This window comes from Crocuta crocuta, unplaced genomic scaffold, assembly GCF_008692635.1.
Source record: "Crocuta crocuta isolate KB4526 unplaced genomic scaffold, BGI_CrCroc_1.0 scaffold234, whole genome shotgun sequence".
In the NCBI taxonomy this organism is placed as follows: domain Eukaryota; kingdom Metazoa; phylum Chordata; class Mammalia; order Carnivora; family Hyaenidae; genus Crocuta; species Crocuta crocuta.
Window position 1 is genome coordinate 2,840,243 of NW_027529647.1, and position 22,120 is coordinate 2,862,362.

Consider the following 22,120-nt stretch of genomic DNA (forward strand, 5'->3'; position numbering starts at 1 on the left):
GGGCCAGCCCGCGGCCGCCACGCACACAGCCCCGCACGCGCACGGCCTGTTAGCCGCCTGCTGGAGCCCGTCTCCACAGCACCCTTTCTTAACTGGCTCCTGTCCACACGTGGGGACCCAGGTGGGCCCAAGGGCCGTGCAGGTGAGAACCCCCGACCCTTGCCGGGGCCTGGGAGCAACGGGCCAGAGGCTGGTCTGCAGGGCCTCCAGCCAGCCCGCGACGAAAGGCAGACACGGCCCAATTTGTGGGTGCACAAAGCCAATCAGACCACCAGAGGCCAGGGCAAGGTCAGCTGGGTAAGCCCCAGGGCCAGGCTCGCCTCAAAGAACCGTCCCCTGCCAGCACGTGTGGCTCAGCTGCCCAGTGTCACATCCCGAGGTGTGAAGAAGCGGCTGTGAGGGCCCGCCCGACGTGGGGACAGAGCTCAGCCACGAAGGGCACGTGGCAGAGGGGTCCGCCGGCCAAGCGCAGGCATTCTGCCCAGACGTCCTCATGCGAGCCGGGGCCCTGCTCCCCGGGGCGCGGAGCAGCTCTGGCAGGATCACGGAGGGTACGCGGATGGGGGCGAGGAGAGCGGCATCTACGGGGCAGAGCGGTGCTCTGCAGCGAACACTGCTTCCCTTAAAGAGACACGCGAGTACCTGCCCAGGAAATGCTCCTGTGCAGCTCTCCTTGGCAACTGGTCTGGTACAGGGAGGAGAAAGAGGCCACTGCAAGGGAAACCGCGAGCGGCCAGTCAGCGGAGGAGAGACTACGCACAGTCGAGCAGAGGAAAGGCACCACTAATCCCACACAGAGCCGGGGCCTGGAGAGAGAGAGCGGAGGGCCAGCGGCGCCCGGCTCTCCAAGCTGCCAGAGCCGGCGTCTGGGAGGGGCGCGCGGCCCTGCTCCTCGCCAGGACGGGTCCTGGGCCACGGGGAAGGCCGGACGGTGGCTGGGAAGCTCCGCGGCAGCAGGCGAGGCACGGGCACGCGAGCGCAGGCAGGCTCAGGCGGTGTGCTCGGCGCATCCACACCCGCACCCGAGCAAAAGCGCGGCCGCCCGCCCGGAGCCCGGGTCCCGGGCGCTCCGAGGAGAGCGCAGGGCAAAGGCTTTCCGGGGGCTTTGCTGCGCCCGCCCCTGCACAGCCAACTCGCGCGCGTCGGGAAGAGGGGCCCTTTAGCGGGAGCGGGCCCTGCTCCCACGTCAGGCTGTGGCGCGAGGAGAGCTCAGGGCCCCCGGTCCGGGCGCGTCCGGGCAGCGCAGGGGAGGGGCACCGGANGGGGCGGAGGGGGCTTGACGGAGCCGGCCGCCGGCACCGACAGCGACTTGTACAGGGCCGTGTCGCGACGCTCCTTGAAGCGCTCGGCGGCCATGAGGGCGTTGGACAGCTCCTGCAGGGGCATGTTGTCGATGTCCGAGGAGAACGGGCTGAGCGGGTTCTCCAGGCTCATCAGCCAGCTGGTGTTCCCTGCAGGGGGCCGGCAGCAGCCCTCAGGCGGCGCTCCACCCCTCCTGGCCTCCCCACCCCCACACAGGGGCCCCAAGGCCACACGCGGCAGGTGGGGGTCGCCAGGGCTCCCTCTGCTCAACCAGGGAGCGAGAAGGGAGGGGGAAGGCTCTGCCAGCGGCAGGCCCCGGCTGGCCCTGATGCTCCCTCCCAACGCGGCCGCACCCCCAGGTCAAGGGCAGCTCCGTGCGGCGGTCACGCGCCTCACGCATGAGCGGGAGGCCCCCGGCTCACACTGCTCTGCGCCCCAGGTCAGCTCTCACGCCCAGGCCGAACCCGGCACAGGCACCTCAAAGAACAGACCTCACCGAAAAGCTTGGAGGAGGCAGAGCTGGGGGTGCTTTCTGGGCTCTGACCCTCTCCCCACAAGGCCCACGGGCCAACACTTTGACTCGACCTTCCTCAGTGAGTGTCCTCACATCGAGAGCAACTCCCTTAACCCCGACCCGCCTCCTCCTGCCCTACCTGGGCCTTCTCATCCAGGCTCCGGCCTCCCCCCTGCCGGCTCCCTGACAGGACCCTGGGCCCACAGCCTTACTGCCCAGGAGGCTCCTCAGGACCGGGCACCACATCCTACCCTGTCACCGCTCGCACATGGTGCCCAAAGTAGACCCCAGGCCCTGGTCCTTGGCTTAAGTCCTTCCTTTAACGCCTCAAATCCCCACCACAGGCTGAATCGTGTCCCACAAAATTCCTGTCTGGAAGTCCTAACCTCCAGCAGCTCAGCAAGCCCCCCGTAAGGGAAAACAAAGACTCTTGCTCCCTCACCGGAGCCCCCAGGAGCAGGAGGAAACGGAAGCTGCCCGCTCTGCGGCCCTCTGTCAGGGAGGCCATCCCACTCAGCCACCTGGGTCCCCGCTTCGCTCGCCGTTCGGGCATCACTGAGCAGATGCTCCCTCGGCCCAGTCCGCCTGCCCCTCCTGTGCATCTAGAGCCCTCGTGGGTAACGGTCCCACGGTCACCGCGTGGTGACAGAGGCCCAGGCGTGCTGAGCGCGGACTGTGGGTACCTGTGGGCCTCCGGACCAGGATCTCCGCCCAGCCCTGGGTCAGCAGGGGCACGTAGGCCGCCAGGCTCGTCTTCTCCTGGGCCGGGAACGGGGCGGCAGCTGAGGCCCTCTCAGACGTGCTGGCTGGCGCGGTCTGTGCACCTGGGACATGGGTGGCTGGAGCATCCAGGGCACCAACGCGAAGGCCGTGGCCGCCTGAGGAAAGGGAGGACAGGAGGGCTGGTGACCACCACCTGCCCAGTGCAGGGCCGCCAGCGCAGAACTGGTGCCCGCTCCACCCAGGGCCCGGCAGCCATGAAGCCCCCCACCGGCGACCAGAGGCAGCCCAGCCCTCCGGGCATGGCCCCCTAATGGGGTCGGCCTCGGGGGGCCCAGGGAAGTAAGAAGGGGCCCTAGCACTGCCCCCACCGTGGGACCACGGCTCATCCCAGCTACAGCAAAGGAAAGCTCCAGGAGCAAGCTGAGCGGAGAACCAGGGCTGCCGAGGCTTCACAGGAAACACAAGCCACGAGAAGCTGGCCGTCGGCAACACGGGGTCTCGGGCCAGAGCTGTGCAAACGGCACACCGCCCGCCACACGCCCCTGTGGCGAGGGCTCGCGGAAACGTCCCGGCAGTCTGTGCGAGCACGCAGACACGGGGGGCCCCGAGGCGGCGGCGGCGGGCTGGGGCTCACCGGACATGGAGCGGACGCGGTCCCGGGCCCCACGGCACACCTGCTGCCCGGCCTGGGACTCCAGCTTGGCAGGCGCCTCCTTTGTCTGCCTCACGTGCACGCCGGGGTCAGAGCTGAGGACAGGAGGGGCCGCGCAGAGCGTGACCGAGACGCCTCACGGGCTCACCCTGGCATGCACGTGCCACGCCAGCCTGGGCTCAAGACAGCCAAGGTCACAGCCCGACAGGCGGGGGGTGGAGTGCACTCACGTCAGCTCCGGGCTGCCCTGCAGCTCTCCGGAGTCCAAGCCCAGCAGTGACCGGGTCCCGGTCCCCACGCTCGTCGTCACAGTGACCAGCTTGTTCCCAACCAGCCAGGTTTTGGTCCTGCCACCAGCCAAGAGGAACTCCCCCACCGGGGACCTGAAAGCACAGGAGCATCAGCCACCGCCTTGCCCGGTGGGCATCGAGGCTCCAAAGGCACCCTGACCGAGTCGCGCCTGCAGGAAGGAGCCCCGCACGCCTTGCCCGCCATTGCCACTCTGACCGAGGACAGTCACGGAAGAAAAGAGCCCGGCCCACACCTCTTGGGGACCGCCGTGAAGTTGGAGAACACATATCTGGCCATCATGTCCAGACACGTTTCCGTGAGCTCCAGGTGGAGATTTTTCAAGTTGTCGTCAGCCTGGGCCATCGAGTTCTCATCCGCAGACCCCAAGCTGGCACTTGTGAGGGACGTCTGGATCCTGCTGGAGGGAGGGGCCCGGCCGGGTCAGGTGCCCGCCGGCCCCTCCTCTCCCCCCAGGGGCCAGAGCTGGAGGCATGCATGTGCTGGGGGGGCCGCGCCCACAAATGCCCCACCAGGGCGCAGGGCCAGTGGAGCCACGGCCCGGCAGACGGCGCCGACACGTCCTCCCGGAGAGAGGAGGGCAAGGCCTCACGAGAGACCGATGTCCCCTCACCGAAGCGCAGGAGTTAGGGGACGGCTTTGTGGCAGAGCCCTTTAGTCATGCAGAGATGTGAAGACCCCAGACACACAGGCAAAGATTGCATTCTGCCCACGGGGCCGCCTCCCGATGACGGGGAGGCTCCGGGGTTTGTGTGCAGCTCTTCACCCTCAACTCAGGCCACCCCAGCTCTGTGCCCCCAGTGACCAGAAGAGGCTTACAAGGGCTTAATTCTGACACATAATGTCACAGCCTCTTTGCCACATCCTGCTTGTGATAAACTTGGCTAGAAGAGAGCAGAGAGCCTCACTGACCCACCCCCGGCCCCCCAAACCACACTTGGCCGAGGCCGGCCTGAGGCTGGAGCCCTAGCCAAGGTGGCATCGAGAAAGTGGGTCTCCTAGACCTGAAGGGGCAGCCTGGGGAGACTCCCCCCCACCCAGTCCCACAGCTCAGCGCAGCCTCGCCTGGTGGGTGTGGTGACCCCCAGGGGCCACACTTGCACTCAGACACAGCGGGGAGCGTGACCAAGGCCACGCCCCCTTGAGAGTTCTGCCTCCGCCCCGCCCCCGCCCCCAGAGCCCGTGCCCTTTTGGCTACAACAGAAAGCAGACTTTTACTGAAAGAAAGCTCCAGAAAAGAGCCCACCCGGGAGAAGAGGAAAGCCAACGCCTGGAGCACGTCCCCGCCGGACCCACGTGGGCGCTGCTTTCATTCGCAGAGGCCCCTGGGCCCTGGGACAGGCCCTCGGGCAGCTGCCACCGGAGGCCTGGGTTTCTCAGCTACCGCCCTGCTTTGGGCTCCTGGGCCAGCCTCTAAGGAGGCCGAGCGGCCCGCCCGTCTCGGACGAGGCGTGGGGACAGAATGCAACCTTCCCACCCCCACCACCAGGCTCCCCGGGACCGAGGGCTGGGCAGGGCCCCTCTCCTGCTCCTCCAGCTCCGGCCGGGCCACGAGGTCATGCAAGCAGCCCCATGCACCGCCACCCGGGTGCTCCCGCCTGGCAGTGCCGCCGCACGGGCCAAGCTGCAGGGTCCGGCCCCACCCCCCCCCGCCAGCGCCCACTACCTGCGGACCACACGCTCAGACACACTGACGCTGCGGCACCGGAAGGCGTCGGCTGCACAGCTCTCCTGGAATTCTTTCACGGGTGGGGAGTTATTCAAGCCTTGTTTTGGGGGTCTGGCTATCCTCAAACTACCAGGTGAGGAAGGAAGGCCCAAGCCCCAGAGAGCCCAGCTCCCGGGAGGGGAGAACAAGCCATTGGAGGGATGAGGAGGAAAGGTCACAGGCCACAGAGTCAGGATGGAGAGCCCGCGGGGGAGATGAACAAAAAACCATGCCAGAGGCCAGTTAGCAGGGGGAAGAAACAGAAAACAAAAATGCATGAAAATACATCTCGTAAACATAACTGAGAAAAAGTCACGGTACCAAAACAAAGACCATTAGTGCAAATAAAACGTGTATGGAGCGCACCGCACGGCAGATTCCAGGCTGCGCTGACCAGGTGCCCCCCCACCCCCACCCCGCGGCCGGCACCACCCAGCTCAGGGAGCAGGGAGCGCTGACGCCCCAAAGGTCACCACTCAAGAGGCCGGTTCTTAGTTCAAGGTCCCGGGCCCCCAGCGACCTGGACCTTGAGAAACCAGATTTTAACATTAGGTCACACTGACCTGGTCATTCTGGAAAATGCCGTACTCCCCCCAGGGGAGAACTGAAAAAGCTGGGGTGGAAGGCGGGGGCAGAAAGAGGAGTCGCCGTCGGGGTGAAATGCAAACGAGACAAGGCCTAGCACGGCTCTCGGGTTTGGCAAAAGCGGCTGTGACAGAGGAGCGTGTCCCCTGATTAGCAGTGGGCTGGACAGCAAGCTCAGGAGGAAGGGGACCCCGGCCCGAGGCCCGCTGACTACAGGGCCCTGGAGCGCCTCCTCGCCCGGGCCAGGCACTCGGCTTCCCAGGAGCCACAGCTGCCCTGGTGCAACCCTATCACTCAGTGGGCGGAGTCAGACCCAAACCCAGACGCCCTACAACTGGCACCCTGATCCCGTCGGCAAGTCCGCGCTCGGTGCTCCGGTGGCCAGGACTGGCTGCAGGTCACAGCTGCCGGCTCGGGGCCCAGAGTGCTGGCCGCTCCGGCTAGACGCGGGCGCCAGCAGCATCACAGGCCCTGCCCTACCTCATCGCCGGGACCCCGGGCGCCCGGCACGGCCTGCATGGGGGCATCCCCTCGGCCAGGTTCTGCTTCTGCACGCCAGCCCCGGGCCAGCAGGTCAGCCCAGACCCCACCGTGCCGGTCACAGCCCACGCTCACAGACCCACCCCGGCCCGTGCCCTCCGCAGGCCTGCACCTCTTGGGCCTCTCGTTGAGACTGGTGCTCCGCGCCCTGAAGCTGTCCTTCTCCGGGGTGTCGTCAAACGACAGGAGGACATTGGAGCGCAGGCCCTGGCAGAGTGGAGCAGACCTGAGCTGCAGACCGGTGGGGGTTGGGGGGGGGGTGCTGACCCCCGTGTCTCCTCCCGCGGCAAGCACAGCACCCGATGAGGGCCCCCCACCCCCGACTGTGATCCCACTCTAGCCAATGGTGAAGCAGGTCCCACCCGGCAAGGAGTCCGGCCTCTGCTGGCCTACCTTAGTGATATAAGGAACAAAATCCTTCCGGAAGGGCAGGCGACATCTGATGAACCACATGGCTATGACGTGATGGGCCAGGCAAACGATGTACTGATTAAACCTGAGAAGGAAGGGAAGGGGCACAGCTCTGCATGGCCCCCCGAGGCCAAGGTGCCGAGCTGAGCACAGAAGGGAGGTACGGAGGCCACAGGCCGGCCCCGGGACAAGGACCGGCTTGCAGGGGCACCTGGGCGGCTTAGTCAGTTAAGCATCTGACTCTTGATTTCAGCTCAGGTCATGGTATCGCAGTTCGGGAGTTCGAGCTCTGCATCGGTCTACACTGGCAGCACGGAGCCTGCTTGGGATTCTCTTTTTCTCTCTCTGCCCCTCCCCCACTCACTTGCACGTAATCTCTCTCAAAATAAATTTTTTTCAAAAAAAGACCAGCACCCTTTCTGCTTCACAAGGCCTTGGGCTGGCCCAGGTCACGGGCAGGAAGGACAGGGGCCGGCACTCACTTGGAGGGATTGGTGTACGGCAGGGAGATGGCAAACACACTTGCGTACTGCTCGGCTGCGAAGTTCCTGTAGAGGTGCGGCAGCCTGGCCAGAGCTGCAGGGCAGGGACACAGCCGGTGAGGGCGCCTGGGCCACGGCAGGCCCACACCTGTGTCCCCAGGGTCCTGTGCTATTTCTGAAAGCCACCCTGACCGAACAGGGCTGTGAAGGAGTGAAGGTCGCAGCCCCCCTGAAAGTGACCTTCCTTTGGCCCTCAGCTCTCTATCCCGAGGGTTAGAAAACCATGGTCCCCAGGCCAAATCCTGCCAGTGGCCTTGTCTCCACGGCCTGTGGACTCAAAATGGCTTTTACATCTTTACGAGACTGTGAACAAACAACACATGCAGTGGAAGCCACACGTGGCCCTTTACAAAAGTGCTGGTGGCCCTGCTGTGCTCCCGCCACCCACGCTGCAGAGGGCCAGACAAGCACTAGAGTACTGGGAACGAAGGGGTGGGCGAGGCACCCCGGCTCCTGCGAGTCACAGTCTGAGATGTGTACGGGCACTGTGGTGTGTGTCCTGAGGGCAATAAAGAGGGCGCTGTGAGAGCCAGGGCAAGTGCAGGCCTGTGTCAGGCAACTCAGAGGCTTCTGTACCATTTAAACCAAGACTGAGGGTGAGAACGGAGCCAGCCACTCGAAGGCTAGGAAGGAAAGCATTTAAAGCTCAGAGATAGAAGGGTAGAAGGTGCAAAGGCCCTGAGGCAACAGAGCACGGCAGATCCCAGGTGCTCCACGGGACGCACCACCCTACGTCCTGAGAGAGATGGCAAAATGAGCTCAGAGACATCACCACAAGTTATCTGGGGTAAGTTGCAGCCCCAAGCCCAAGGGTCCACCGCACACTCACACACGATGACAAGCACAGAGGCAGACGCTTACTTGAAAGGAATTCGAGGAGTGGAATAGCCATGCTGGCTGTGGCCGAAATGTGTGTGAGCTTCACGACCAAGACCGGAAGCGCCTTGATGATGATGTCCGGCATCTCCACGCTGCAGACGGCCAGGGCTACCACGCACTGGCTGGCGCAGCGGTAGATCAGGCCTTGCTCCAGGCAGTACACCATCTCCCGCTGGAGGGGTGGCACGGGGGCCTCAGACCCAGCCCACCGCAGGCTGGCCCTCTTTGCCCCTGTCCCTGCCCACGCACAGCTTCGTCTCCCCCCCCCCTCACTCTAGAATGTTCTACAGAAGAAGAGACCAAGGCTTAGGAAAGACAAGTGCCTTGTCCCAGGTCCGGTAGCACTTAGCAGTGCAGGGCCAGGAGCAGACCTCACCTGAGGCAGACGAGCAGCTCCACTCAAGCGTTTCCCGACACTTCCGACCAGCCAACGCCGGCAGGCCCCCCGGCCCCTGAGCCCACCCCAGAGCCGGGACACGCTGGGCCCGTTACCCCTCCGGCTATGGACACCCCGACTGGCTGCCTATTACAGGGGAGATTCCACTGGAGGCAGCAAGGCCAGCAGAGGCCCACACGGCTCTGGGCAGCTTCCCACACGAAGCGCACGCCCGGACCCGAGAGGAGGCCGCTCCAGCTCAGGCCGCAGCCTCAGGCCCAGCCACTGGGCAGCTCAGGGCCCTGCAGAGGATTCCAATTTCCTGAGGCCAGCCCCATCCTTGAGAAACACCCTGGGCCTCAAGGGTTCGCAGGAGGCCTTCACCCCAGCATGGCCTGCTGCCCAATGGTGCACAGCCAGGGCGGACCAGGCCGGGCCACACAGAAGGTATAGTCAGGGAGGGAGCGGACGGGAAGCAGAGTGTGAGCTCCCGGCCTTGCCACGACCAGGGATGTGGGCTCAGAGCGGCCCAAGTCTAGTCAAGGCCCCATTCCCTGCTGGCAGTGACCGTGAGTGGACTACCTGACCTAAGACTTCAGTTCTCTCACCAGGGATGACAGAGTGACCGGGACTTTAACTGAGGGAGCAAATGTGATGGCAGCACAGGCCTTGTGGCCAGCAGTGGGGAGTAAAGGAAAGGGGCGCTGCCATGTGCTTCTGTACCTAACAACAGACACGGAGGCGGACGGAAGTCAGGCGCCCCAGACCCGACGGCCTGGCTTCTCAAGACAGGCCCAGCTCCACCAAGTGGCTCAGCACCTGTCCTGAGCCTGGCGCCAGGACAAGGAGGCAGGGCTCCACAGCGAGGAAAGATGCGACTGCACATGGGGTGGACAGTGGGCACTGCAGTTAAGCCCACACCCCCCAAGGAAAACTCAGGAGCACCGTGGCCACCGGGGAAGCAAAGCCAGCTCCCTGGCTGAGCACCCACCTGGGTCATGAGAAAAACGTCCCACCCACGTGGCTAGAGCAAACATCCTGGGGCCCAGGGCTCCAACGCCAGCACCGTGCGCTCACAGGTCCCTCTCCCACCTGGTACCTGTCTGGTTTTGTCCAAATAGTTGTGGTAAGAGATTAATGCCGTCAGCACGGGAACCACGGCCAGGTGCAGGTCGGTCCGGGAGAAGCCTTCTGGGGTCCCTCTGAGCCGCTCCAGGGTTCTGGGGCCGGAAAGCTAAAGACCAGGCCCAGATGTGAGGCCCTGGCCGACAGCCAGGCAGCCTGCTAGGTGGCCGAGGACGCAGGGGAGCCCGTGACAACGCAGGCCTAGTGCGAGAAGGGCTCGAGAGCCGGGGGCGGGGCCTCTCCTACTTCTTTTCTGGCCAACGGTCTGCCTTCTAAGAGAAGTGGGCGGCGGGGGTGCCCACGCTGGCGTGCCAGGAACAGACTGGAGAGGGACGAGCATGTATGGGAGCCCCGGCGAGGACAACATGGGCAAGGACTCAAAATACCACGTTTGGCTCATGAGCCCCTCACGGAGGCCTCCAACTCTCTGCCCTGAGCTGGGAAGGAAGGACAGGGGCCCCACACACGGTGTGTGCTGCAGGCAGGGGTCTGTCTCTGAAGGAAAGGCCGCTCATGCTTCCACACTGGCCCCCCAGGCTCTCACGGCCCCACCGTGGATGGTGGCGTTACCATGGAGCACAGGGCAGAGGACAGCTGGTCGACACTGCACGGGGAGGTGAAGATGAGGACCTTGTAGCGCAGCGACTCGGGCAGCTTGCTGAGCACGAGCTTCAGCACCTTCCAGTCCGTCTCCTGCAGAAGAAAGGGCCGGTCAGCGGGCACTGTCTGGACCCTGGAGAAAGAAGACACGTTTTCAGGGCCTGAAGCTCAGTCTGGAGCGGGGCAGCCGCATGGCCTCTGGACCCGCTCTGTCCCTGCAGCCCTCAGGGGCACGCGCCCCTCCGAGAACATTCACTCCAGTGTGACAGCGGCCACCTCCCTCCCCCGCCTCCCGCAGAGGCCAGGCCGAGCTCGAGGCCCAGCGCACAGCCAACACCGCCTCTCCCCTCTGAGCTGGCCCTGGAACTCCCCACACCTGTCCCCCTCCCTATTCGCCCGACAGTGACCCGCAGGCTGCCCCGAGGCGCTGTGCCCAAGGCGCGCTGATGAATGCCCACCCAGAGCACGGTGAACACGCAGCGATAAGCTCATGTGCTAGCTCAAAGGAAAAGACAGCTGGTGGTCCCGAGCAACCCACAAGCTCAGATGCCCAGTGCAGGGCCCAAAGCCACCCAGGCCCCCAGCAGTGAGGAAGCCGCGGTCGTGGCCCCACTGGAACGTCCCCTGCGAGACCACCTGGTTAGGGGACACCACCACCCACAGGCTACAATGGCCACCAATTCTGAGAGCCGTTCTCCAAATCCCACCTGTGACCCTTGGGCCTTGAAACTCTCACAGGAAGTGTCCGTCGGCCCCCATTAGTGCCAGTGCCCAGCGCCCCCAGGGAAGGTGCCTTCCTGCCTGCGGCCTTCGAGGCTCACCTAAGCCGCTGCAGGCTTGCCAGGCCCACTGTGGCACACTGCCAGCCACGTCACCTCTCACCGGACCCGGTATGGGAAGAGGCCTCCGCTCTTCCGCCTCTGGGTCACGGCCCCAACTATGTGTCCCGTGGACAGAACTGCACCTCCCCGGCCTCTGGACTCCACTCACTCCTGCCGCCGGCACCTCTCACCTGCCCCTCCAAGTACCCCCAACCGGAGGGACACGCCCTCGGTCTCCTCCTGAGACACACGGCTGCTGCGATCCCAGTTACCTGCCTACATACCCTCACCCGACATCAAAACCGTCACCCAGAGGCAGGAAGGTCTCCTCAGCAACTTGCCCAGCTCCACGTGATGGCTGCACACAGCAGGTGCTCCCCACTATGTGCAGGCTGGCTATGGGGCGAACCTACCAAGGTCACTGCTACAGAGACAGGCACCACGCCCTATGGGCGGTGCCAACCATGCTGGGTGCCCTAGCGCCGCGGAGGGACCAGACCCCACACCTGCTTCAAGCACTGCAGCAGGACTCGGAAGAGCAGGGAGTAGGGCAAGGAGCCCAGCCGCACAGCGGGGCCGGCAGGAGCTGGGCCGGGCGTCCCGGTGGGAGGCGACAGGGGGCCGCTGGCCTTCTTCTCAGAGCCTCTCTCTGGCTCCCTGTGGAGGCAAGTGGTAGAAGAAATGAGGGCAAAGCCGCCACTCCACAGGGTAAGCACAGGCACTGGCCCCCAGCCCCAGCCCACACTGCCATCAGGACGGCTCTGGACATTCCACAGACCCATGGCCACCCCCAGGGCATAGAGCAGCCCACTCCACGCCCCAAAACTGGGGAAGCAGGGCTGACACGCACACGGAATCACAGACGCAGTAGGGGCTGAACCTCACAGCCCCATCCTTGCTGGGGAGGCCCAGGCGGTGCAGCGAGTCGGCCCTCAGCAGCAGCAGGAAGTCAAAGGCCTGCAGAGAGAAAGCAAAATCCAACAAAGCAGGGACAACACCGGGCCGGCCGCTCACACCCAGGCTCCTCTCAGGAAGGGCCCTTCCCGCTAACAGCAAACACGCTCCATCTCCACTGTGCATACAGCAGCATGGGTGCCGAGACAGGCGTCCCAGACTCCTCTCTTGGAGCCCGTGGAGGTGCGCCATTCCCACAGCAGGGGCAACACCGTGGCCTCACGCCAGGCACAGTGGGGCCTGCCCGGGACACAGAGGGAAAGGATACCTCACAGGCCACCTGGGCAGCACCACACAGCCCAGAGTGCCAAAAAAACAGAACCCTGATTGGCCACTGTCACTTCCTCGAATGAACAACAGGTCACTAAACTGGGCTACCCAAATGGCAAAGGGGCTGCCCCATACGTGGATGCGCTGGAAGGGACCAGCACTTCCGACCCAGGGACCTTTGCGCAGAGGTGTCCTCAAAGCAGGCGCCCCTCCACACCTGGCCCNCAGCCAGCCCCGCCACCAGCCTAGCCCAACCCCTCAGCCCCACCTCGGCTGCCCCACCCCGCACACAAACAGAGCTGACGGGCTGCACAGCCTCAGCAGTGACCCGGCTGTGGCTGCACCCCATCCTGAAACGCGGTGCAGTCCCCTCTCTCTGCTCACATGTGAGGCCACTGCAGGGCTCAGACTTGGACCCTCAGAGGCACAGGCACTGCAGCCACAGCTGGCGCTAAGGATGGAACAGTCTGCCAAAGTCCCCTCCTGGGACCACCTGCCACGTCCCCAGCCTGAGGTCCCCGAGGTCACCAGCAGGCCCCCAGAAAGTGAGCATGGGCAGCACTGAGGCTGCTGGTTCCGCCACAGCCGCTGACAGCCAGCTGGCCGTCCTACCTGCAGCCGGATGCTACTGGCGATGGGCAGTGTGTAGCCGTGCTTGTAGTGGAGCTGCAGGTGGCTGACGAGCGTCTCGTACACACGCACCGCATGGCTGGCAGGCAAGGCGTACAGCTTAGTCTGCAGAGAGAGAGCGCAGCTCACTCTGAAGGCAGCCGGCTGAAATGCAGCCACGGAGCCAGCACCCACCGTGCCAGGAACCAGACAAGCCCTCCCCAAGTAACTGGGAGGGGTCTACCATTCTCTGGAAGGCACAGACCCTCCAAGCCACTAATTCCAGCCCAGGGACTTCATCCCATGGACACTCCACATGTGCACGCTCTCGGTTATTGGCAAAAAATCAAGGACAACATGTTCATATCATCAATGGAGAATCCGCTTATGTATCAGGAAAATTTGTCCAATGGCTCACCACTCGGCAACACATGCGACGAGACCCCTGTGGGCTGGAAGCACATTCCCTCCGCCACTAGCAAAGCGGGACAGACCAGGGGCAAGCAAAGCCCCAGGTGCCCCAGGGGATAAGGGGGCCCATTTACCCAGCCACCAGGTGGTGATCCCCACCTCGAGCCCCCTTCCTGCCCCGCCTGATAGGTGAGCCAGGGAGAGGCCAGGTGAGACTTTGGTGTGGGGGCTTCAGGGTGGGATGGGCCATCCTACGGCAGAAGCGATCCAGCCACAACCAGAGGGACCCCTCTGTGGTCTATGGTACTCGAAGAGAGTACCTCAAAACACAGGTCACTGCTATTCTTTTTAAAGACAACTGGTTAACAAAAACAGGTGGAGGGAAGGAGGGAGGGAGCTCCGGACACAATGTGACGACACACGGGAGGGTCCAGAGAGGACAGGACGGCTGCCTGCCTGTCCTGCAGGAAGGAGGGACAAAATCTAACTGCTGTGTGTATGCCGCTTGTTTTAAGCAGATGTTTGGATGAATTTTTCATTCCACAGAAAGAAAACAAAAGTGGCCTGGCCCAGGACTCTGCCACAAGTAGGAATCAGAGTGGGTCCGCGGCCCTGCCCTCAGGCCTCCAGGGCTGCGATCCCAGGAGAGATGACAGACTGCCTCTCTCATTTCTCTGTGATGGGGCCCTGGGGGCACTCAGGCCACAGGCCCCTCATACCTCAGGGCAGCAAAGAGGGCTAGGCCCCCCCGTGATGGGACACCAGGGAGGGGCTGCCCAGCTCTTCTCCCACACTTCGCGCATGTACGCTGGATCGTCATCACAGGTGAGCATTATGGGGAATTGCTATGCCCTTGAATGTTTTATGGATTAGAAGTTTTTGAGGCAACGGATTCAAATACTCTGCTCTACAGGGTACTGACACTGGCAAGGAACCTCAACGGACACTGGTGCTTTGAGACGGGCGGCAAGCCCAGGCGGAAGCTGTCTAGGGCATGAAGGGAGGAGGCCATGGCACCAGCAACCCTGGGGGGCACAGGGGGACAGCCGTGGCACAGGAGGGCGAGGGCACGCTGCTACAATTGGGGGTGAAGAGCACACGCCGACCCTCTAACTAGCAACCAACTCTTGTCCACAACATACCAAGTTCTCTTATAATCCAATAAAAAGACAAAAGACCCAATCAAAAATCGAGCAGAGGATCTGCACACGCTTTTGCCCAATCAACACACGAAAGGCTGCTCATCACAGGAATCAGGGAAAAGCAGATCAGGCAGCACTTTATGGGCACCAGCGTGGCTGCGGAGCAGAACAGGAGTGTCTCGGAGGATGCGGAAGCGGCGGAGCCTCCCACACTGCCCCGGGGATGTCAGACGGAGCGGCCCCGCTGGAGGGCAGTCTGGCGGTTCCTCAAATGAAGCACATAGTGTCTGACCCAGCGATTCCGCCGCTAGGTGTGAACTCTAGAGAAATGAAAACCTATGTCCACGCAGAAACTTCTATGTGCGTGTTCACAGCAGTGCGATTCACAAGAGCCTAAAGGTGGAAAGAACCCAAGCGTATATCAAGGGATGAAGAAGACACAGACGAGGCACACCCGCACCACGGACCGCGTGGTGTGAAGGGAGGCGGCACGGACGCCTGCTACCATGTGGAAGAGCCACGGGACCCCGTGGTGTAGGATTCCGTTTCTGCAAAATGTGCACAACAGGCAGATCCACAGGACGGCACGTGGACCAGCGGCTGCCGGGGCCGGGGTGCTGGGAGGCGCAGGGAGGTGTGGCTAACCACGTGGAGTTCCTTCCAGGAGACGGGGATGCTCTAAAACCCCAGCGAGGCCCACACAGCTCTGAAGATACTGAAAAAGCCACCAAATCTCACACTTGAAATGGATGGATCATACGGTTTGTGACTTACATCTCAACAAAGCTGTTCAAAGAACGCCAGCACCCACGGGGCCAGCACGGATGGCAGGCCTGCATTGAGAGCTGAGGGGACGGTCCTGGCGCCGACTTGGGGGCATCTCTGCACAACTGGCTCTGGCCGACCATGCCCACCCTCTCCCTGCAGCTCTCAGGAGCCCCCCCTACCCCAGCGACTAGAGGAGTCTGGGTCGCTGCTGCTCTGCCCTCTGTGCCCCCCAGGGGGGTGCCTGGTGTCCCAGGAGACGTGTCCTGACAGCGGCAGTCCAACTGGCCGCTGGCCGCCGCGCCCTCCTGGAAGAGCAGAGGCCTACCTGCAGGATGACCAGCAGCCCCAGGACAGCAGTCTTCACGTCCTCTAAGGAGGCCGAGTACGCCGCCGCGTCCCTTTCCTCCAGCTCAGGGGGTGCAGAAAGGGAGCGGGCCATCACCTTTAGAGAGAACACGCACTCAGCTCCCAGGAGCCCCAGCTGCAGGCCCGGCCAGGTCTGGGGCGGGAACCCTGCCTGCGAGCCGCAGCCAGTCGCTCAGTGGAGAATGGGGGCAGGGGCCCAGAGCCCAGTGCTGCCTGCAGGACTCTGCCACGGAGCGGAGTCCTTCCAGCAGCCCGGGCACTTGCCCGAGAGGCCCTCACCTTCTCCACGATGTCCAGCAGGCTGTTGAAGTGGTGGGTGTGACAGCCTTCGGCCAGGTCCACCAGCAACTGGGTGGCCAGTTTTCGGACTTGGGGGTCTCTGTCCTCCGGGACGTGGGAGAGCTGCGAGATGACCACTGAGCTAATCAGCTCCTCCTGTGGCAGCACAAGTGGGTGCATGTGAGCCACGTGGGGCAGGGGCGAGGCAGCGCCTAAGGCCCAGGCCCAGGCATGATGCAGCAGCGAGTGTGCTGGCTGCCCCTGACGTTCAACGTCACAGTTCAGAACATTCCTAGGTGGAGGGGCCCCTGCGTGCACACCCGGGGCAGAAGGACCTCGTCCCCGACATCACGGAGAGATGGCACTGCCACAAGAGCTTTCACGGACGCAGGTACAAAACACCACAGCAACAGACAGCGGGAGGAGACCAACTTTGACATGAGGGAGCAGAGAACCCAGAGGACCTTCCTGGAAGAGGCAGCACTGAACTGGGTTCCAAGGGACAGAGATGCAGACCAAGGGAAAGCTAAGAGGGTAGCAGGGGACAGACAGATGCTGGGAGCACGGGCAATGGTGGGGAGGCCGCCCTAAGGAAGCGGCTCGGAGCCGGAAGCGCATCTCCTGGAGGAAAGGGCACACAAGCATGGGCACGTGGATGTCCCTGAAAGACAGATGGACTCTGGCCGCAGACCAACCAAACGATGGGCTGAAGGGAAAACTGGCAGTGGAGAGCCAGACAGGGCCTGTAGCCACCAAGGTCAGGCTGGGATTAGGCAGGCGATTACCGAAGCAAAAAGAAAACGTCCCCAAGGAAGACTCTGTCCAGAAACTCTGCATTCTAGGGGCCACCGGCCCGAGATCCCCGCTAGCGGGAGCGCAGTCTCGGCTCCTCGCAGGTCTCTAGGCCCCGCCCAGGACTGGCAGGGGTGCTGCCCCATGAAGGCATGCAGCAGTTAACGGATAAAGGAGCAAACACAGACCAAACGAAGCCTGTTAAGAAAGCCTGCTCCAGAGGGGCGCCCGTCGGACCCCAACTCCAGGGCAGACGCGGGAGGCTCGCGGTGTCCGCACAACTCGCCGAGCCCTCCCCGCCCGCTGACCCCCAGAACTTGTACCTCATAGAACTGCCTATTGATGAGCAGCACGAAGGACAGGACGTCCAGCACCTTGATGCGCACGGCACTGCGGGACTCGTTCCTGGGGGGGCAGGACACACCTGCTAGAGCCGAGCGGTGGGGGGGCGCCGGTGCCAGCCTCCCCCTCTGCCAGGCCCAGCTCACCCGCAGCCTGAGTCTGAGGGCTTCCCCTGGGACCCAGCCCGCTGAACGACGCGCCCCTGTGGCAGGGTACACCCTGCATGGGGCCCAGCTTCACAGCATCCAGACCAAACACTGGGCAAGGGGGCAGAGACCTCAGCCCTTACTCCACAGGAAGGAGGTGAGTGCAGGGCCTCAGAGAACTCTGTCCTGCTGGGAAACGCACCTCTTCCTGCACAGGGAGACCTACTACCTTCAAGAGTGAGAGGGAAGGGCACCTGGGGGGTCCAGTCAGTTAAACGTCAGACTCTTGACTTTGGCTCAGGCCATGATCTCAGAGTTTGTGAGTCTGAGCCCCGCGCCAGGCTCTGTGCCAACAGCGTGGAGCCTGCATGGGATTCTGCGTCTCTCTCTCCCTCTGTCCCCCACTCACATGCGCGCACTTGTCTCATAAACATCAAAAAAGTAATAAAAAAAAAAAAAATAAAGGAAGGAAAGCCCTGAGTCCCTGTGGCCGAGACAGCCCAGAGCACAGACACAGGCCTCCGAAGACTCCCTACCTGAAGAATCTCTCCATCAGTAACTGCAGATTGTGAATCCAGCCATCCTTCGCCGGATGAATCGACTGAGCCCTGTAGGTTATTAAGTTTAGGAGGGAGGACTCCTGCCAAAATAATAAACACCTGACATTAGGCCGCTCCGCCCTCGAGGAAGGTTTCTCTCTCTCTCTCTCTCTCTCTCTCACACACACACACACACACACACACACACACACACAGCCTGTGGGAGCACAACTCCTCAGTGACGCCAGCCACTTCAAGGGCCAGGTGAGGAGTCTACATGACAAAGGCTCCCAAGAGGCACCAAGCAGCAGGTGGCCCCAGAGTCAGCTGCCACCTTCCTCAGGGCGCCGTCTCCAACAGACGCACACTCACACGGCTTGCCGATGCCCCGGCACACTTCCCTGCTGGAGCATAGACCCCTGGAAACAGAGCCTGCCAGCCCCGTCTGTATCTCAAACTCAAGGAAGAGGGTTTCAGACCTGCACGGCCACAGCCCCCAGAGTGAGGGGTCCCACTTCTCCCCCAGAAGCCTGACCTAAACCAGCCTCCTGCCCAAGCACCAAAGGCCTCTCCAAGCTGAAGAAAAAGAAGTCTCACCGGCCTCTGGTCTGCACATCTCTCGACAAGCTCGAAGTATCTCTCGTGCGAGCCATGGAACTCGTTCTGATCACACAGCTCCTCCACTGTGGTCAGCAGGTCGTGGACAATGGCTCTGAGCTCCGGGCTGTCCAGGCTCTGCAACACCAAGGTGCGGTCACACAGGAGTGACCTCCGCTCCTGGGGTCCCGGCCCAGCAGCCAGGCCGTGAGGATGAGGGTCCCGTCCCTGCTGAGCTCCAGTCCTCTGCCCTGCACCTCACCCACCCCAGGCCCCCAGGAGACCCAGCCCCATCTGTCTGCAGCTCCAGGGCCGCCAGCGTTTCTCCTTGCTGCTGCGGTCAATGCTTCCTCCAAAGCCACACTGAAGTCACGGTCAGCATTCGGAATGCTTTGGGGACTGCCTTCAGGGTCCACTTACGGGCCATGAAGGGGATCTGGGGTGTTACTGTCGGTCTGGCTCAACACCAGCCCTGCCCCCTTGCTCACCTACCTGTTCCTGCTCCAGACCATGGAGCAGCTTTGGCAGCACCAACCACCCTCAGTGGCCAGCAAGACGACACCGCCGAGAGCCATCAGCGTGGCCTCAGCAGGCTTGCGGGGCCGGGGGGGGTGGTGCGCAACAAAGTGCACAGGGGACACCGCCGGTGAGATGAGCCTGCCGCGCCCGAGGGTCCACAGCCACCTGGGAAGGCCCCTCTGGGCGGCCAGCCCGCGGTCGCGGTGCTCCCTGGCCCCGGCCGTGTCCCCACCTCACCTGGAGCTGCTGCAGCAGGCGTTCGAGGATGCGCAGCAGGATATCCCACGTGACCGCCTGGAGCTCCCTCCTGTACTTCTTGACGAGCCTGGTGATGGACAGGACGATCTCATAGGACACCACCTCGTTCGGACATGTCATGGCCTGGAACGGGAGACTCGGCAGTTGGCCGCTGCCCGCTCACGCGTGGGGAGCCCCCTGCGTGCGGCCGCTGAACCCAGCTTAAGAGGCCTTCGGGGGACCTGCTGGTCCCACTTCTCTCATGGCCACGGGAGATGGGTCTTAGGAGCCTGGAAACATTATCTACACTGGCTGGACTCAGCCAGACCATTAACTGCAAACTCTGGGCCGCTGCCTCGCTGGCCTAGCAGAACGCGAAAGCCACCCCGGGACAAGCAGGGTGCGGGGACCGCCCCTCCCACGCCGCAGGAGGCGGAGGCACAGCAGGAAGACGGTGGCTCGGGAGACGCGTGTGAGCGGTGAAGAGGATGGGGTCACAGCCCCAGCTCACCAGGGGCCTTGACCACTGCGTGACGACGCGCACAGCAAGCGCTCTGAACGCTGCCAGCAGCGTGGAAACAAGCTACGTCACTGGCCTCACTCTATAGTGAGAGCGAGAAGGGCACTTGAGGAGCTAAAACCACCAACTGGGGGAATCGTAAGCAGCCGTGATGCTGATTCACAGGAAACGAGAGTCCTAACACACAATGTTTGCTTGAAGAGGAAACCTTCCAAATGCACCTCAGCCCCTGCAGCTGGACCTGCCTCGAATGGGCCTGTGCTCGGCCCGGGGCCCTGGAGTCCCCGCCCCGCCCCCTGTGCACAGAGACGGCCGTACCTCGTAAAACGACGGCAGCACGGACGTGGGAGAGTTCTTGAGCGAGTAGAGCCGGTGCGCCCCCCAGAGAGCCATGCCCACAAAGAACACGGCCCCTCTCAGCAGCGGGGCATCTTCCATGTAGGCCCTGAAAGCGTGCCCCACAGAGACCAGACGTCAGCTGTCACGGGGTATGGGCAAAGCTGGCCGAGAGGTGATGCGTGGGGACCACGGGCCGGCCGGCAGTGGTGGCCAGACTCAACGTCCTGAGAGATGAGGTCGTCCCCGGCCGTCACCGTGGCCCGCAGAGCGATGCCACACGCCAGGGCACACCGCTGCTGCCAGTGTGAGAGGCTCACGTGCGAACCACAGAACACGGAAGTAGATGCCACATTTCTACCTCAAATCACAGCTAAGAGGGAAAGCCAGGGGACAGGAGAGCGAAACCGGCTCAGGCGGTCAGGACATCAGGGACCATGCCACATCGCTGGCCAGGCTCAGGCCAGCAAGAGGAGCGGGCACATGCAGAGGCCCTGGGTGGCTAGGAGAAGAGCAAGGACTGGCGAGAGGCCCACGGGCTGAAGCGGCGCTGGCCACCCAGGCCCCGCCATCAACATGGGGTTTCATTCTTATCCCCAGGCCAGCGCGAGCCATCCTGGCTCCTAGCAAACGGTGCCCCGGTCGCATCTGTGCTGGGGAAAGGGCATGGGGTCGCTGTGTGGAGGAAGGGACTCCAGGAGGTCACAGGAGGTCAGCGGGGAGAGTGGGTGGTGGAGAGGTGGAGGCCCGAGGGGTGGACAGACCTGAGCCACCTCCCAGGGGCAGAAGCAACAGTCTGGCAGTGGGAAGTGAGGGCAAGGGCCTCGTACCAGGATCGGGAGTGAGGCAGTCTCCCCGAATTGGTGGGCGCGGGGGGTGATTACAGGTTGAGTTCTGAATGCTCTGATTTTACAGCAGAACAGAGGACAGGGATCGAGCAGGGAGGCCGTAAGGTCTCACGCAGCTTCGAGAATGGGCACCACAGAGGGGCAGGGAGGCTCCCCGTGAGCTCTGCTAGGCGGGAGCCAACACAGCGAGCCTGCCCGAGAAGGCTCCGTGGTAGGGGGTCAGGCCACCTGGTCCTCACCAGTCCACCTCGGGTCTTGCCCACACTCACCTGTCCTCCATGATGCGGCACATGTTGTAGATGGCACTGTGGCCCAGGTGGGTGCCTAGGAGGTTCCTCATCAGCTGCGAAACACGACACGCCACCGTCAGAGCCTGGCAGATATGAGCCCCGGGCCCCGTGGGCCAACCTCACGCGGCCACTGTTCTGAAGCCCTCCACGTCTGGTCGGCTCCCCACCATCGCCTCCCAAACAGAGGCAGCGGTTTCCCAAATGTCTCCGAACCCCAGGCCTCCACTCAACCGCCTGGGAACACGCTACTGGATTCCCCTCCACAGGGCATCGCCTAGGGGCTGAGTCTCAGACGGCCATTCCCTGAAGGCGAGCAGGCCCCTGTCCTGTCCATCCAGAACTGTCCAGAGCAACCGCTCAGACCCCCACCTTCCAGCAGGGCTCACAGAGCTCCTTGACGTTGACGGTACGGCAGAGGGTGACGATGAACAGGGGCAGGCTCTCGGCCGGCAGGCAGTTGTAGCAGACGACGGCGTCCAGGACCTGCAGAGACACCTGACGGGGTGCGGACGGGGGCGCGTCAGCCCTGCTCGGCCTCTCGCCTGCAGGGGGGACGCCCTCAGCCTCCTTCCCACCCTCCTCTGGTCAGTGACCATCACCCCTCCCCACTGCCAAAGCGGCCTTCTTAGAACAAGAGTGATGAACGTCACTTGTCACTGCGGGTCACCCCACCCTCAACTGTGACCCTGCGGTGGAGACCATCCCATCAACCAGGCCTCCTACTGCAAGCCGGCCCGGGGCCACGCAACAGCGAGGGGCAGTGCAGGGCCGGACCCCAGGGCTGTGGTGTCGAGTGCTATGCCACCCGGCCTGCCCGGAAGGAGGCTGAAAGGAGCCGTCCCTGGAGGACCAGCCACTGACCTCTATGTCCACAGAGGACACAGTCTGGACGCACAGCAGGCAGATCATGCTGTTGGAGGAAGTGCAGAGTCAGTGGAGGGAGCTTTCCCAGAGGCTCCGTGCCTCTGTTTCACTTTCTGGGGACTCTACGAGTCAGTTAAATGAAGGACTCATCCCCCTTAGGGCTCCGCTCACCCACAGACGGGCAGGTGCCTGCTCTGTGCCAAC

At 63.3% G+C, this 22,120-nt stretch overlaps 1 protein-coding gene across 1 annotated transcript in view; it reads right to left on the minus strand.

The window, feature by feature from the left end:
- Positions 1-22,120, minus strand: part of TSC2 (TSC complex subunit 2) — a 33,353-nt gene that overhangs the window by 5,004 nt on the left and 6,229 nt on the right. The window contains exons 7-32 of the mRNA XM_077762637.1: positions 21,914-21,962; positions 21,422-21,547; positions 21,032-21,105; positions 19,897-20,023; positions 19,059-19,202; positions 18,303-18,440; positions 17,703-17,806; positions 17,002-17,083; positions 15,887-16,042; positions 15,567-15,683; positions 12,924-13,046; positions 11,938-12,044; positions 11,594-11,744; positions 10,237-10,359; positions 9,641-9,775; positions 8,148-8,337; positions 7,227-7,320; positions 6,727-6,829; positions 6,446-6,540; positions 5,167-5,295; positions 3,736-3,900; positions 3,422-3,574; positions 3,174-3,286; positions 2,500-2,694; positions 1,263-1,451; positions 643-726 (exon numbers count right to left, since the gene is read on the minus strand). Coding sequence (XP_077618763.1) covers positions 643-726; positions 1,263-1,451; positions 2,500-2,694; positions 3,174-3,286; positions 3,422-3,574; positions 3,736-3,900; positions 5,167-5,295; positions 6,446-6,540; positions 6,727-6,829; positions 7,227-7,320; positions 8,148-8,337; positions 9,641-9,775; positions 10,237-10,359; positions 11,594-11,744; positions 11,938-12,044; positions 12,924-13,046; positions 15,567-15,683; positions 15,887-16,042; positions 17,002-17,083; positions 17,703-17,806; positions 18,303-18,440; positions 19,059-19,202; positions 19,897-20,023; positions 21,032-21,105; positions 21,422-21,547; positions 21,914-21,962 — 3,266 coding nt within the window. The remainder of the gene's footprint in view (positions 1-642; positions 727-1,262; positions 1,452-2,499; positions 2,695-3,173; positions 3,287-3,421; positions 3,575-3,735; positions 3,901-5,166; positions 5,296-6,445; positions 6,541-6,726; positions 6,830-7,226; positions 7,321-8,147; positions 8,338-9,640; positions 9,776-10,236; positions 10,360-11,593; positions 11,745-11,937; positions 12,045-12,923; positions 13,047-15,566; positions 15,684-15,886; positions 16,043-17,001; positions 17,084-17,702; positions 17,807-18,302; positions 18,441-19,058; positions 19,203-19,896; positions 20,024-21,031; positions 21,106-21,421; positions 21,548-21,913; positions 21,963-22,120) is intronic.